The 16,695-nt window shown below is 35.5% G+C and overlaps 1 protein-coding gene across 4 annotated transcripts in view; it reads right to left on the bottom strand.

Annotated features, from left to right (window-relative positions):
• GRAMD1C (GRAM domain containing 1C) overlaps positions 1–16,695 on the bottom strand; it is an 84,194-nt gene that overhangs the window by 3,939 nt on the left and 63,560 nt on the right. For 3 of the 4 annotated variants that reach the window (XM_025874486.2, XM_073893523.1, XM_025874490.2), the window contains 8 exons: positions 16,173–16,310; positions 9,595–9,713; positions 7,673–7,815; positions 6,741–6,844; positions 5,054–5,230; positions 3,888–3,945; positions 1,766–1,876; positions 1,436–1,541 (listed from right to left, as the gene is read on the bottom strand). In XM_025874486.2, coding sequence (XP_025730271.1) covers positions 1,436–1,541; positions 1,766–1,876; positions 3,888–3,945; positions 5,054–5,230; positions 6,741–6,844; positions 7,673–7,815; positions 9,595–9,713; positions 16,173–16,310 — 956 coding nt within the window. The remainder of the gene's footprint in view (positions 1–1,435; positions 1,542–1,765; positions 1,877–3,887; positions 3,946–5,053; positions 5,231–6,740; positions 6,845–7,672; positions 7,816–9,594; positions 9,714–16,172; positions 16,311–16,695) is intronic. The other variant, XM_073893522.1, reaches the window with a different exon arrangement.

Here is a 16,695-nt window from a genome sequence, read left to right as displayed (position 1 = left end):
ACTAACACCTGCTGGGACTCTCCTGACAGGCAGAGCAATGCTCTGACAGAGCAGTGGGCATGAACAAGAGGACGGGGTACAGCAATTGGAGATCTGTAGATTTGGTTATAAAAGGCGAGGAAAACTCTTTTCTCCTTGAGGCAGGGTTATCAGTCGAGAGTTGGGGAAATAGGAGGCTGAGGAGGAAAAGTGCAAATATGACCCACTCTTGCTGAGGGGGGTAGGGGGGTGGAAAATGTCACCAGGAGCTGTAGATACTGTGCATCTGAAAAACGCCTAGTTGAAGGTAGGTAGTTTAATGCCCCACATGATATCCTGAGAAATGTTCAATAAATGGATCTTCTAAAAAACAAACCAATGCATAGCAGAAAAGGATGGGAGGAAACAAAGTATTAACAGTGACTGCCTGAATGCTAGAACTATAGGTTTTCTTCTCTTCTACCACTCTCTAGTTTTCAATCTCGAAAAGTATGCATACACTATATCATAATGGAAATAGTAATCTCTATTTTTCAAAGAGAATTCTAAGTTTTGGTTCATGGAACTGAGCAGCACATATTGATGATACTGTGTTCAAGAGATAAATGTTTACAGCAAAACATCAAAATAACCTAAATGTTCATTCTTCAATGGAAAACTGGTAAAATAATTATACCACATTTATACAGCTGAATTCTATGCAGTCGTTAAAAGAAGAGGAAGTCCTTTAATTACTAATATGGAAGCATCTCCAAGATATTGGTTAACAGATAAAATAATCAACAGTGTATACAGTATCTACCATTTCTATAAAAAGTTAATATTAAGCATAAATTTATTGATAGGAGTATCAATAAAAAGAATGAGGTAGATGTATACAGTTGACCTTTGAACAACATGGGTTTGAATGGCATGGGACCCCTTGTACACAGATTTTTTGCAGGACAGCACTGTAAATGTGTTTTCTCTTCTTTATGATTTTCTTAACATTTTCTCCTCTCTAGCTTAACTTTGTAAAAATATAGTATATAATACATATAACATACAAAATATGTGTTACTTGACTGTGTTAGTAAGGCTTCTGCTCAACAGTCGGCTATTTGTAGTTAAGTTCCTGGGGAGTCAAAAGTTATACACAATTTTCGACAGCGCAGGGGTCAGCAGCCCTAACCCTACCATTATTCGAGAGTCAAATGTACATGCTGATAAGGAAACATCTTCAAAATATATTACTACTTATAAAATGAAGGTATGCAACAGTGTATGCTTCCATTCTGAAAAAAAATACAAGTGACTGTACACATAAAATGCATAATACAGAAACTGGCAAGGGTAGTCGCCTCTAGGAGGGGAGTTTCTTCAAATAATGGTATCGTGAATATTCTCACACAACCAGAAGAGCAACTGGTTCATACTGCTATGAAAGTACTGAGTCCTATGGTACAGAGTTGCCTACCTGTTCAAGCATCATGATGGAGTCTCGGAGCACTCCTTTTAGACTCTGGGCCTGATCCTTTTTCTTTTGAATATTTTCCACTCTTGACACCATATCAGAGGCTAAACTGAAAAAAAAAATCTTAAAAATCTTAAAAATCAGGGGAATAGCTTCTAATCTTTCATTTCTAAAAATCATTCATGTCCTATAAATTTGCAAACAAAACAAAAAATTAAACAAAAAAAGTTTATGACTACAGAACAGTTAGCAGATCCAAATCTCTAAACTAGAATAAGTTTTCTACAACTAAAGAATTATTGAAATAATAACAGCTTAGGGGGAAAGACTTACTGTAAAGATTTCTCTTCTTGGAGGTGGAGACGGTAAAAGGACTGAGCAGCATATTCTATCTTTGACAGCTTCAGAAACAGCGTCACATTCAACAGAACTAGCAACAGCAAACTAGGTAGAGCAAATCATACCTGTTAATCCACTCTTATCCAGGCCCAAGGCACAGCTCATGTAGAACATACACGTAAAAACTCTAAAAACGTATGTTGTCTAGACTAGTTTCCAATTGTTATTATTTAAATCAGTTACTCCTATTTTATTGTATGAAATAACTACATTTTGGTATTAAATAGGAAAAAGTTGAAAGGTAACTAGAGTGACAGTAATGTCCTCAAAGAAAGCCAATTGGGATTATCCCTGATATCTCTACTCTCTGGGAGGAATCCCAGCTAGTGCTGATGTGTGACCACCAGCTTAGAAATCTGCCAGGTAAGCTTTCAAGATCTATTTTTGGGTGCCTTCAGCTTAAGCAATTGTACACCCCATAATGCTGCACTTCAAAAAGGAAATGAAGATCAATATGGACTTGATCTTACAGAGATGAACAGGCACCTTACTCCCATGAAAAGCCAAAACAAATTTTTTAAATTACTATTCAGAAAAATTTCTTCTAGTTCAACTTAGACAAAGGAAATATAAAATCCCAAATATACATGAACGGCATCATATATAAAATGTTACATGCTAAATGGACTTACTCTATTGGTTCTCATAGCAGCCTTTCAATTGAATGGATATATTTCTTATTACACATATATGCAAATATATAGGTGGCATCGTATCTCTCTTATTTTTTCTGTTAAAATATTGGCTTGCCCTTAAAAATATGCAGTATTCATCTTTACCTGCCCAGAAGAGGATTTTTTTTTTAAATGAAAACTAAAGTAGGAGCAAGAAAATCAAATCTATGATATAATTGTGGCACTGAAATGGCATGTAGATCAACATTTCAACCACTGACTATAAATTTTCTGCATAGTACTATAGTACTATAAAAGTACATAGTACATAGTACTATATAAAATCACTGATAATATTTAATATTCAAAATTGTCATAGCAAACCAACTTAAGCAGAATATGAAAATCTTTTGTAAAACTCAAAGGTATATCAAACATTTTCTACATTCTGAAATCTATAATTAGAAAAAGTAGCTGCTCTGAGAATTTCATTCCAAAAAATATTCACCAAGAGTGTATCACCCAGTCAGAACCAATTCAATTAAACCCAAATGACTACCTCAATACTCAAATACAGCCATGTAGATAATAGTCATCTAAATATGTCTACCTGAGTAGATTCTGAGGTTCTCGATCCCTGCTCAAGGGATCTGGGTGATCTGACTCAATCTCTGGGTCTGGGGCCTAGAAATCTGCATTTTAGAAAGTGATCCTAAAGGGTAAAGATCACTGGTCTAATCAAATAGAGCAAAATAACACTATTGGGAATTTCATCAGCCTACAACGATAAATATTCTCTTTTTTTTTTTTTAAGATTTTTTATTTATTTATTTGACACCGAGAGACACAGCAAGAGAGGGAACACAAGCAGGGGGAGTGGGAGAGGGAGAAGCAGTCTTTCCGCCGAGCAGGGAGCCCAACACGGACCCGATCTCAGGACCCTGGGATCATGACCTGAGCGGAAAGCAGACGCCCAACGACTGAGCCACCCAGGCGCCCCTAGATAAATATTCTCTTTAAATTTAGGGAACTTCCAATAAAAACTTATGATGGTAAAAATAAGTCAGATTAATTTAACAAATAAAACATTGAGGGGCACCCAGGTGGCTCAGTCAGTTAAGCGTCTGATGCTTGATCTCAGCTCAGGTCTTGATCTCAGCATCATGAGTTCAAATCTTGCATTGAGCTCCATGTGCGAAGCCTACTTAATTAATTAAAAAACATTTATTGAATGTGTACTTGGCATTCCCTCAAATTTAATAATTCTCCTGAAAACCAAAAACTATCACACTGAAGCATATAAAATTAATGTTTTTGTAGACCAAAATTAGTCAAATAGTGGCAATTTCTACACAACATACAAATGCATCCAAATCCTTTTGGAAATTATTAAAAGATAAGTGAAGACACAAGCAAAATAAGCATTCAGAACAAATACTTACAAAATACTCATCACCACAATAAGGGCAATGTTATAGCTTTCCATTTCCTTTTTCTTTCCTGCAGATCACACACATACAAATATATTAGAACAGGACTGTGATTAACAAACACTGGTTAAAATTTAATTCCACTTGAACTGGAGAAGAAAATTTTTACATGACTTGTAAAGACAACTTGATGTAGGGTAAATTCCCAGCACCCTTTATTGATTTCTAATATCTGGACTAATTTGAAACAAATCTACAAAAAGAAAACCTATACCAGTCCTGCAAATTCAGCCTACATTGCAATTTAATCTACTCTAAAATAAGCAATTCAATGCATCATGTATGACCTCCAGCTAAGTTCCATCTCTGCAAATAATATTTGAGCTGGGTTTATGTACAGTGATTCTCTCCTTAAAAAAATTTTTTTAATCATCCTCACCTGTTCTCTGCTGCCCAAATGTTAAATTCCAAAACTAAAGCATTATTAAGCTTACATCACAGATAAACATTCACACTAAGATATAAGCCTTAGAAGAGGATTTGATAATGTAGAGGGATGAGAAGGAAGATAGTTTTATAGTTCTGAGAGGGAGGGAGTAACAGTAGAGGCAAGGTGTCTTCACAATTGAGAGTGTGGATAGTAAAAGTCAAATTCTTCTTTGCAAGTTGTTGGGCTGGACCTGAGAGTACATAAGGACTAAAAGCATATAATCAGTTTAGTACTTTCAAGGGTAGAAACCAAATGTCTGTAAATGCGAGGTCAGAAATTCATGAGTGAAGCATCCAGCAGCCGGGGACAGTGGTAGGGACTGGTGACTTGGGGAGCACATGCTCTGTCTATTGGAGTAGCTACTACTAAGCTCTGACTGATTGTTGCTGTGAAGGGATTTGAGTCCAAAGCTGTCAGATTGGAGTTTTTATATAAAAATGTCCAATTTTTAAAATATTACATTGGCCCAATAAAATACATCAACTGGCCATATGCCTGCCATTTTGTGATTGCTTCTTTACACTTATACATTAGTTATTTTTAAGGAACTCAGAGTTTGATAAACATTATCAGAAAAGGAGAGGAAAAAGGGAGACCTCCTAACTGACGTGTCCATAAACAGGACACATATTCTGCTTCATGTAAGTAAACTAAAATCTTCCATCTCCGTTTACCAGATAAAAGCTACCTGAAATATCCCCTTTGGCATCTAAGCCCCCATCTCCAGAAGAACGCTGAGAGGAAAGTTTAGGAACTGTTTCTGCTGTTCGGTTGAATGTTCGCCTTCTCCTTCGCAAGCCGCTAAGTTTTCCTGTGTCTTCAATGGACTGATTTAACATAGATTCTTCCATTAACAAGTCTGATTCTAAGAAGGAAAAAAAAATCTTTAGATAGTGGAGAAACTTCAATTATAAGATATAGGGACAGGAGGGGTTGTTTTGTTTTTAGGTTGCTTTTTTTTTTTTTTTTCAAGCCTTGGTAACTTTCTAGGTTCTTATGGCCTAGATTCAAACCTTACTCTTAATAAAAAGTTTTGGACGGCAAAATGATCCTATAATGAGGCTTCACTATTCTAGGAAGAATTATCTGTATTAATAAATGATGGGATCATCAGAGCAAATTCACCATGTGCTATATTAAATATTAACATAAAGATTTCAGTTATGAAAACAACAAGCTAGCCACTTACATTGGATCATTAGAAAGATTTCCAAGATAGATTGTGGTAGTTGACTGTCAATATCAAAGGAAGTAGCAGCATATAATAGTTCTACTTTTCAATGAGGGTTTGCAAAAAAGTAAGTATTGGTAAGGAAAATCTGCAAACAACCTAAAAACCTCATTTTTGTCATTTGTTTCGACCTTTCCTTCACCAGATTTTTTATTAGAAGCTCATTATCCAGTGGCCAAACTAATTTTTGAATTTCATTTTCTTTGCTCCTGATTAGGAGTTTAATAATGAATAGCCAAGAGAGAAGAGCAAGGAAAATAGTCAACAAATTAGATGATGAAGACTTAATTTACCCTGAGCTTTTAAGCAGAATTATATTCATGTATATATATATTTTTTTCTCATCTTTTATTTTAAGGAATATTCAAACAGAACAAGTATATCACTTCCACAGTCTAGTACCCACTGTCACCAAATCCATACAGGTACATGATAGCTACCATTGCTAAGTGGGCCTGCATAAACCCAGGGAAGCTGCATTTATAAGGATTGCAGGAGAAGGGGCGTGCACCACAGAGCAGAAGTATGTATTTGTGATCAAGTGAAGCAGTCTCTCACTGCAGTTAGATTCCTTGGCTCCTTGAAGAGGCTGTGATAGCTCCTAACTGTGTGATCTTGGACAAGTCACTTAACTTCTCTCTCTCTTTCAATATTTATTCTTTAGTAAAATGGAAAAAAAAAATAATACCTACCCCACAGGGTTGTTAGGAGCTAATTATAAAGCACACAGGACACATCTGGCATATAATAAACATAAGTGTTTGTTAGACCAATGAAAATTAAGTTTTCTGGGGTGCCTCGGTGGCTCAGTTGTTAAGCATCTGCCTTCGGCTCAGGTCATGATCCCAGGGTCCTGGGATCAAGCCCCGCATCGGGCTCCCTGCTCAGCGGAAAGCCTGCTTCTTCCTCTCCCACTCCCCCTGCTTGTGTTCCCTCTCTCGCTGTCTCTCTCTCTCTGTCAAATAAATAAATAAAGTCTTTTAAAAAAATTAAAAGTTTTCAAATTCCCAGTGGGGTAGAGTTAGAACCATTCAGTGGGAGTCAATCCAATATCATCTACTAGTTCCAGCTATGATTCCAAATGAAGAATCATTCTGTTTTGTTAAAAAATACTATCTTTACAAAAATCAAGAAATTTACAAACCAAGCTGTTTGAAATAGTCCTCCAAGGAACTCCAGGAATTCTTTTCAATTAGAGATTTGATAATGGCCCATGGTTGTTTTCTGTATTTCAAATCTGTAGAAACTCTAATAAAATAAGGAGGAAAGAAGAATATTTATTTAAAGGAAAGAATTTAGTTCTATTAACATTGCAATTAAGTGTAAGATTATATTCAGTGGAAAGCCAAAAAGACTCAAAGTCATTAGATTATAAAAGAAAATTTGTTCCCTGATGATGATTTCTTAAAAAATTGCTGTATGCTGCTAATAACTTCATGAAATTTTCCTTCTAAGTACTTGGGATTTTATTCTTTTCTTTCTCTAGGCCTGAATTTTCTTTACTTTAAATAGCAATAAAGGCAAAAAAATAAAAAAAAATAAAAAAAAATAAAATAAATAGCAATAAAGGCTCAAAATAAATTCTAAATTTTCTAAATGTCTTTTATAATAAAATCTCTAGTGGTCAAAAATTAGGTTGAAAGTAACTACATTCACTAAGACCAGGCAAAGCACGTGGTGGCCCATCACTATCTTTGATGCACCACCATTTCTTATTTCGCATTGCAGCAATGTGCTCACCATGTGCTCCTCAAGAACTCACAGCCGCCTTGACATTAAATAAACTCCTGTGACTAGTTTTGGCCACTGGACTGTGAACACAGTTCTATAACTCTCTCTTCTTCCTGTAGCAACTGAAACGAGACATTCTGGATTGTGTTGCTCCAGGATGTCAAAGCACCCATCAGCAATGGGCCTTGAGTGAGGAACCCCATCCCTCTGCTGATCATTGGTGGATGTGTAAATTGAGCAAGGAATAAAGCTTGGTTGTGTAAGGCTACTAAGATTTTAGGATTGCTGTGTTCCAGAATATAATCTCACCTAGGCTGACTAGAACACTCAGTTACCATAGCTCACCTCAGCCGGCATTTCTGTTTTGAGGATCGGATGATATGGTATCTGTTCAGGGTATAGAAGTAATCATGGTAGGGAACATCATGTGTCAGTACTTCTGAATCTACCAAATAAAATTTTGCTTCCCGACTTTCTTTATAGAGTGTCTGCCAAAATAAGATTAAAAATTTTTTTGCAGGTACATTAAATACAGTTTAATATATTAAATTCCTTGCCAATTTAGAATATATATAACTAGAATTCCTTCTCAAAAATTATAAGACATGAGAAGCCTACATACAAACCAGAAGAGCCTCCATGTTGGCTGTGCCATCTATGAATTGAGAAGATGGGACGTACAGAAATAGTATTTGCTGCCTCTCTGTCATTTCATTGTACAATTATTTTTTTCTTTCTTTTAGGTTTGAGGAGGAGAGAGAAACCATATAGTCTCTTGTGTATGTAATTAGTTTATAAAGAATTTTAAATGTTGCTCATAGGGGAACAATTCAATATCCAATTGAATGAAGCAAGGATCCACACCAAAATTCTTAAAAATTTAACAATCACCCTTCACCAAAAAAGTGAAGGAAAAGGACAACCAAAGAAAACACTGTTTTCCCTAAACAGGATTGGGGTGGTTGCTGGCCAATCCTTCCTCATTTTAACCATACCTTTTCAAGGTTATCAAAGACCCCAATATCAAAATACCAAACTTTTCTTAAATGTTTGAAAATCTTTTGAAGGGGCACCTGGGTGGCTCAGTTGTTAAGCGTCTGCCTTTGGCTCAGGTCATGATCCCGGGGTCCTGGGATCGAGCCCCGCGTCGGGCTCCCTGCTCAGCGGGAAGCCTGCTTCTCCCTTTCCCACTCCCCCTGCTTGTGTTCCCTCTCTCGCAGTCTCCCTTTGTCAAATAAATAAATAAAATCTTAAAAAAAAAAAAGAAAGAAAATCTTTTGAAAAAAATTTAAGTCCTTTTAATACTGGACAAAAGCCACAATCACATAACTAGTTCAGACATTAAGATATTTTCTTTTTTTTTTAAGATTTTATTTGTTTATTTGAGAGAGAGCACAAGCAGGGGGAGGGGCAAAAGGAGAGGGAGAAGCAGGCTCCTGAATGAGCAGGGAGCCCAACGTGGGGCTCCATCCCAGGACCCTGAGATCATGACCTCAGCTGAAGGCAGATGCTTAACCAACTGAGCCACCAGAACAGATACACTATACTTCAATACAATTTGATCAAACACAAACTCCACTATAAAGACAGTGCCATGCTGGCCACTGAGTAGAGCACTGACTATCTTATAATCTCTTCCCATACATCACTGCAGCCCTCTAGTTATTTGGCCCTAACTCTTGACGTGATCCTGTATATCAGATTCTAGTAGTGTTCTATTTTAACCATTTATTATGAAAAAATTCAAACACACACAAGAGTAGAAATTAAGTCTAATGAACCCTCATAAACTCATCAGCTGGCTTCAACAACATTAACTCTTGCTCAGTCCTGCTTCATCTGTACCCCACCCCCACATTCCCTCCCTCCACCACCATGCTCTGCCTGGCTAGATTAACTTTAAAGGATACCCCAGACATCAGTATGATTTTATTCATAAATATGCCTGTGTATCTCTTTACAATTTCTTTATGGTATCTCTTTAAAAGATAATCTTTTCTTTAAAATATAGCTACAGTACCATTATTACATGTAAAAGTTAGTAATTCCTTAAATCTCATAAATATATTTTTACTTGGTTTGTTTGAATTAGGATTGTGTTGATTTGGTTGATATGCCTCTTAAATCTCTTTTTAATCTGACAGTTTCTCCTCCCTTTTTTTTTTGCCACTTGTTTCTTAAAATTATCTTGTAAACTGGTGACTATGATAAGCATCTTCTCTCTTCCCACACATGATTATTTTGGAACACTGACAAAGTAGACATACCTGCTTTTCAGTGGCAGCAGTGCACTTTCCAGTAAGTGGATTATTAAGGACTATAGTGTAGGTCATGGTTCTCAGTTGATCACCTCCAGGTTCTACTTTCCAAGGGGTGGACACTACATCTACTCACAGCAAACATAAAAAGAGAGTTGGTTCTAAAAATCTGAAGACTACAACTTAAAATGGAACCAGAGGTTTTTTTTTAAGTATAATTAACATACAGTGTTATATTAGTTTCAGGTGTACAATATAATGATTCAACAATTCTATACTTTACCTATGATAAATGTACTCTTTATACCCTTCACATATTTTGCCCATCCCCCACCCACCTTCCCTCTGGCAACCACCAGCTTGTTCTCTGTATTTAACTCTGGCTTTTTGTCTCTTTTGTTCTTTGTTTTTTCTTTTGTTTTCTTAAATTCTGGATATGAGTGAAATCATATGGTATTTGTTTTTCTCTGCCTTATTTTACTTTGCATTATACCCCTCCTTGTCCATCCATGTCGTTGGAAATGGCAAAATCTCATTCCTTTTTTATGGCTGGGTAATATTCCATTATACACACACACACACACACACACACACACACCATTCTTTATCCATTCATCAATTGATGGACACCTGGGTTGCTTCCATATCTTTGCTATTGTAAATGATGCTGCAATAAACATGGGGGTGCATATATCTTTTTGAATTAGTGTCTTCATTTTCTTTGTGTAAATATCCAGTAATGGAAATACTGGATCATGCGGTAATTTTTAATTGTTTTCAGGAAACTCCATACTGTTATCCACAGTGAGTGCACTGATTTGCATTCCCACCAACACTGTACAAAGGTTCCTTTTTCTCCACATCCTTGCCAACACTTGTTATTTCCTGTGTTTCTGATTCTAGCCATTCTGACAGGTGTGGGGTGATACCTCATTGTGGTTTTGATTTGCATTTTCCTGATGATTAATGGAAAGAAGTAGTTTTTAATTATTTAAATTTTTTTGGCCAGTCCTAACTTCATTATGACTGTGTTATCATTTCAACAATAAAGGAAAATAAAATTAAACGTAAGGCACTATTCTTGTATGTGACATATTCCCCATCTTTGATCCATTTACTTCTAATTGTGGTCTATTAATACGTTTTTTTTCTTTAGAAAAGAAAATTAAAAGTTGTTTCATCTCTAGTCTTCATTTTGAAGTTCCCAGTACCTGGGAAGAGAAGTAATGGCACCTGCCTTATCAAACACAAACAAAACAACACTTTAACATTCCCATTATTGAGGACAAAACCTTGAAAGACATTTGCCATTATGCAAAAATAAGCCCTTGATCCCAACTTGTGGAAAAATCACATTAATGAGAAATCATGTAATGTTAATGGCTTATCTGTCAAAATCTTTAATCAAGGAGGGGGCTATGGAATATAAATAACTATATAACATTTCTATAATTAAGAAAGCTATAAGAAAATCTCTCTGTATTTATGGCAAGATCTTGGTTAAAATCCTCTTATTTGCTTAATAATAACACAGTGAGGGATGCCTGAGTGGCTCAGTTGGTTAAGCATTTGCCTTTGGCTCAGGTCATGATCTCAGGGGCCTGGTATCTGCTCATGCTCAGCAGGGAGTCTGCTTCTTCTTCTCCCTCTCCCTCTGCCGCCCCCACCTGCACGCGCGCGCGCTCTCTCTCTCTCTAATAAATAAAATCTTTATTTAAAAAAACAATAACACAGTGAGTAAAAACATACTTTGAACATACATATATATTTTTAGAACACAGCACCATACAGCGAAGATCATTTAACAAGCCAAAGACTAGATTCCTAGTAACAGCAGCGTGAACTCTTTTCAAAGATCTGACTAAATCACCTAATGCTGTTAGCACTCATGGACTTAGGCAATTAGTATGTTTGACTGCTATTTGTCAGCATCCTAAAATATAGAAGTCTTTATCTAACCCATTACCCATCATCAAAAAAAATGAAGCAAGCTTTAAGATATAGCCAATTTTACTCAACTTCTTTCATACAGATAGGTCCCAGATTTTTTGAGGGACCCCAAAGCTGCCTTTTGAATATCTGGAAAAATCTTTAAACTAAAAAGGGAGCATCACAAACTATAGAATCTACCATGCAAAATTTTGTAATATATATATTATTTTATTTATTTATTTATTTATTTATTTATTTTTTATGATCTCTACACCCAACATGGGGCTTGAACTCATGACCCCAAGATCAAGAGTTGCATGCTCTTATGACTGAGCAGCCAGGTACCCCTACCATACAGAATTTGCTGTAAAAAATAATTTTTTTAGTTGTATATGAAAGATATAAAAGTTACTTTAAAATAATTTTCAAAAAATTGATATGTCAGTCTGTTTCAAAAAAATTATAAATTATACAAATAATCCATTATTAAATAGCAACAGAATTTTAAGACATCATTGAATTCTATTGTTAAAACTGCATATTATTTAACAAAGCAACTATTAACAAGGATAAAAGTATGTCTTCCACTTGTATTGTCACCAATGTTGCCAACAATCCTACTGAATACCATAACATCATATAATTAACAATATTTTGGAATAATCAAGCCCCCCAATACCTAAGTAAAGCTCATCATGATAGAAAAAATTGGGGATGAAAATATAAGAAAAAATGGCAACACTATACAAAGGACACATGTGCCATTTTGATACACTGAGTTAAGATAATAAAAAAGCAGGAATTGCAGAATATTCTGTGACTCCTTTGATGTAATAAAGTTTTTAAATTAGTGAGTCTTCACACCCATTAGGATGGCTGTTATTACAAAGACTGAAAATCACAAGCGCTGGCAAGGATGTGGAGTAATTATACATTGCTGGGCAGAATGTAAAATGATGCAGCCACTATGGAAAACAGTATGGCCGTTCCTCAAAAAGCTAACCATAGAATTACCTATGATCCAGTAATTCCACTTCTAGGTATATACCCAAAGGAATTGAAAGCAGGGACACAAACAGAGATTTGTATATCAGTGTTCACAGCAGCATTATTCACAATAAAAAGTAGAAACAACTGAAAACTCCATCAATGTATGAATGGATAAGCAAAATGTGCAATATACATGCAATTGAATAGTATTCAGCCTTAAAAAGGAATGAAATTCTGATACACGCTACAACATAGATAAACCTTAAAGACATACTAAGTGAAATAAGCCAGACACGGATGCCTGGGTGGCTCAGTCGGTTAAGCGGCTGCCTTTGGCTCAGGTCATGATCCCAGAATTCTGGGATTGAGCCCCGCTTTGGGCTCCCTGCTCAGTGGGGAGTCTGCTTCTCCCTCTCCCTCTGCCCCTGCTTGTGCTCTCTCTCTCACTCTCTCTCAAATAAATAAATAAAATCTTAAAAAAAAATAGAAAGAAGCCAGACACAAAGGGATAAATATTGTGTGGTTCCACTTATATGAGGTATCTAAAGCAGTCAAATTCATAAAGACACAAAGGAGAATGGTGATCATCAGCAGTTGGGAGTAGGGGGAATGGAGAATTATGATTTAATAGGTAGAGTTGCAGTTTGGGAAGATGAAACAGTTCTGGAGGTGGATGGTGGTGATGGTTGCACAACAGGAATGTACTTAATGCCACTGAATTGAACACTTAAAAATGGTTCAAATGGTATACTTTATGTTATGTACACTTTGCCACAAAAAAAATTGGTGAATCTTGGGAATGTCATATGGGTTTTATTATACTACTCATGCAACTTTTCTGAAGTTTTACAATTTTCAAAATTAAAAAGTTGAATAGGAAGACTTAACACTTAGTTTTGAATTATAAAAGTAGTATCACAAGCTGTAAACAAAAATTTAAATGAATACCTATTTAAAAGCTCTGTAATTAAAAAAAAATCCAATAGTACCATCTTAGTGCTGAAATTAAATCCACAATTGACTATATACAAATCTTTCTGTTAAAAAGAAATATTTCTTAATATTATTAAAAAGAAGGCTTTGTGGGGTACCTATGTGGCTCAGTTGGTTAAGTGTCTGCCTTTGGCTCAGGTCAATCCCAGGGTCCTAGGATTGAGCCCCATATTGGACTGCCTGTTCAGCAGGGAGCCTGCTTCTCCCTCTCCCTCTGCTGCTCCCCCTGCTTGTGCTCTCTCCCTTGATCAAATAAATAAATAATCTTTTTAAAAAAATAAAAATAATAAAAATAAAAAGAAGCCTTGGAAACTGAACTTTGATTACCAGGTAACAAGTTCAGAAGATAGCAGAATGGTGTGTAATCATAAACAGATTATCTCTTTGGGAGCAAACCTTCTCACTAATTCTAGGTCTAAATAGCAACATTCCTATTACTGCTTATACTTGTAATTAGTCAGAAGACTTTGCTTCCAAAAGCCACTTATAACATCAGATAGCAAATATGGTCATCCATATTGAAGCTAGATATGATATCAGACACCTAATACAGTTGTGAGTCAAAGAATAAACTTCAGGGGCACCTGGGTGGCTCCTACTCTTAATTTCAGCTCAGGTCATGATCTCAGGGTCCTGGGATCATGCATCAAGTTGAGCTCTGTGCTCAGTGTGGAGTCTGCTTGAGATTCTCTCTCTCCCTTCCCCTTTGCCCCTCCCCTTGCTCTCTCTCTCAAATAAATAAATAAAATCTATTAAAAAAAAAAACTTCATTTTGTACCAGCATGGAATACCATGCTAGTCCTTCATGGGCCTTTTCAGCCATAACAATGGCAGTGCAATATCAACAGGCATCATCTTAGAAAATTAAGAAAAATAACATATTCAGCTCTTCTGAAATATCAAGTTCTCCAGATAGACACGAATAGCAGGAAAATACAAAATAGATTCAGAAGAGATATAGTTAAACATAAGTTACTGAGGGAAGAGGAAAATTTATATCCCTCAGATATTCCACATTCTTAAAACTAGAAGAACAGAAAAAAATGATTTTTTTAAACATAAAGTTCTTAACATAATCACAGGACTCAATAGCTATCAATGAGAAATCACTTTGCTATACTCTCTGAATACTAAGAAAAAGGTATTTTTTGTACCTAGAATCTATATCAATGATATATTCTATGAACATGTAGTTATGTTTACATAGAAGTTTCACATAAAGCAATAATATTTAATGGTTAATAAAGTGGTTCAATTATGAACTATATTTAAATTGACTGTAGATGGTGCCTGGGTGGCTCAGTTGATAAGCGTCTGCCTTTGGCTTGGGTCAGGATCCCAGGGTCCTGGGATTGAGCCCTGCATCGGGCGCCCTGCTCGGCAGGAAGCCTGCTTCTCCCACTCTCCCTGCTTGCATTCCCTCTCTTCACTGTCTCTCTGTCTGTCGAAAAATAAAAATTAAATCTTAAAAAAGATAAAAAATAAAAATAAATAATAAATTGACTGCAGAATAACTTTCTCTCTGACTGTATCAAATGACTCAACTTATATGAATCTCTGCTGCTACTGTTTGCTATAGAAAATTATAGCAAGCGAAACCATGTGCTCCCAAAGTTTATAAAATATATTGGAATATTTAGGAGAAATTCAGTTTCAAACTAACTATAAGCTTATTTGAGATGTTTACCAAAATAGAACTTTCAACATATAATCAATGAAATCCTTTTTATGAGTATAACTAATTTCCTAACTGGAATCTTTTTTTTTGTATTTTCATTGAGATATACCATAGATACTGCAATCTGAAGTGTATAGCTCCATGAATTTACACAAAGAAAACATACATGTGTACCACTACCCAGATCAAGATAGACTTTACCAACATCCCAGAAGTTCCCTCCCACTCTTTACCCACCCAACTCTCCACACAGTAAATACTATGCTGATTCTGTGTCCATAAATTAGTTTTGCCTGTTTTGAACATTATTATCAAGAAATCATAGTATGTACTCTTTTGTGTCTGGCTTCTTTTGCTTAACATTAAATCTGTAAGATTTACTGATATTGTTATAAGAAACAGCAATTTGCGTTTTTTCATTGCTATACAGTATTCTTTTGTGTGAACATACACAATTTGTTTATCCATTCTAGTAACTGGTGGATATTTGGGCTGTTTTGTTTTGGGACCATTATAAATATGCTGCCATGAACACTATAGTACATGTCATTCAGAGTACACATGTATCCACTTCTGAAGGATACATACCTACTAGTAGAATTGTTGAATCAGAGAGAATTTTTATGTTCAGCTTACTGCCAAACCATTTTGCAAAGTGACTGTATCAATTTATACCCTACTAGAATCCAACTGTTCCACAATGGAATCCTTTTAAATAAGGTTCAACCCAACTGAACTGTTACATTAATAAATAAATGGAGTTTTAGTTTCAAAGAGTTTGAACTTAATTGTAGGTAGGATCTGACTAACTGAACAATTAGTCAATGTTTACATGTAAATTTAACCAAAATGCTTAAATACCAATTCATATATCACCAAAATAAAATCAAAGATTAATTTTCCCCCTGACAACATAAATCAATTTATACAGGCTCAACTCTTAAAGGATAATAAAATTCTCCCATATTTATCATTAGATAGACACAAGACCAACCGATTATATTTCTAGAATTGGCAAATCTCTGCATAAAGCGTGAACTGGTGAAGAGCAATTCAAACATTCTCTCAGCACTGATATGAAAAACACGGTTGATATAAAGTCTTCCATGAAGATCTTTCTCAGGAATATTTTCTGGGGAAACAAACAAACCACAAGACTGAAAGGGAAGAAACCAAGGAATGGTAATTTCAAGATTTTGTTTTGTTTGTTTTGGCACAAAATGGTTTTTAAATGTGATTACAATTATCAGCACATTCCAAAACACTATTAAAACTCTAATTTGGCATTATATACATAGGTACTATATGTAAGTATACATAATATATATCTAATTAAACTATATATGATCAATATTTCAGTCATCAAAACCCAAAAGATACAAAAATATCTAACTTGAATGATACCAAACTTCCACAATATATCTCTCAAGAGTATTTCAAAAGTGACAAGGTTAATACTGGGACACATAGGAGTGTGTCTACCACAGCAATTAGCAGGTCCTATTTCTGAATGCTCA

Source organism: Callorhinus ursinus, unplaced genomic scaffold, assembly GCF_003265705.2.
Source record: "Callorhinus ursinus isolate GAN/ISIS: 27379988/994484 unplaced genomic scaffold, GSC_fseal_2.0 scaffold1, whole genome shotgun sequence".
In the NCBI taxonomy this organism is placed as follows: domain Eukaryota; kingdom Metazoa; phylum Chordata; class Mammalia; order Carnivora; family Otariidae; genus Callorhinus; species Callorhinus ursinus.
The sequence above is the reverse complement of the archived record's forward strand: the minus strand, read 5'-3'. Positions and strand labels throughout refer to the sequence as shown.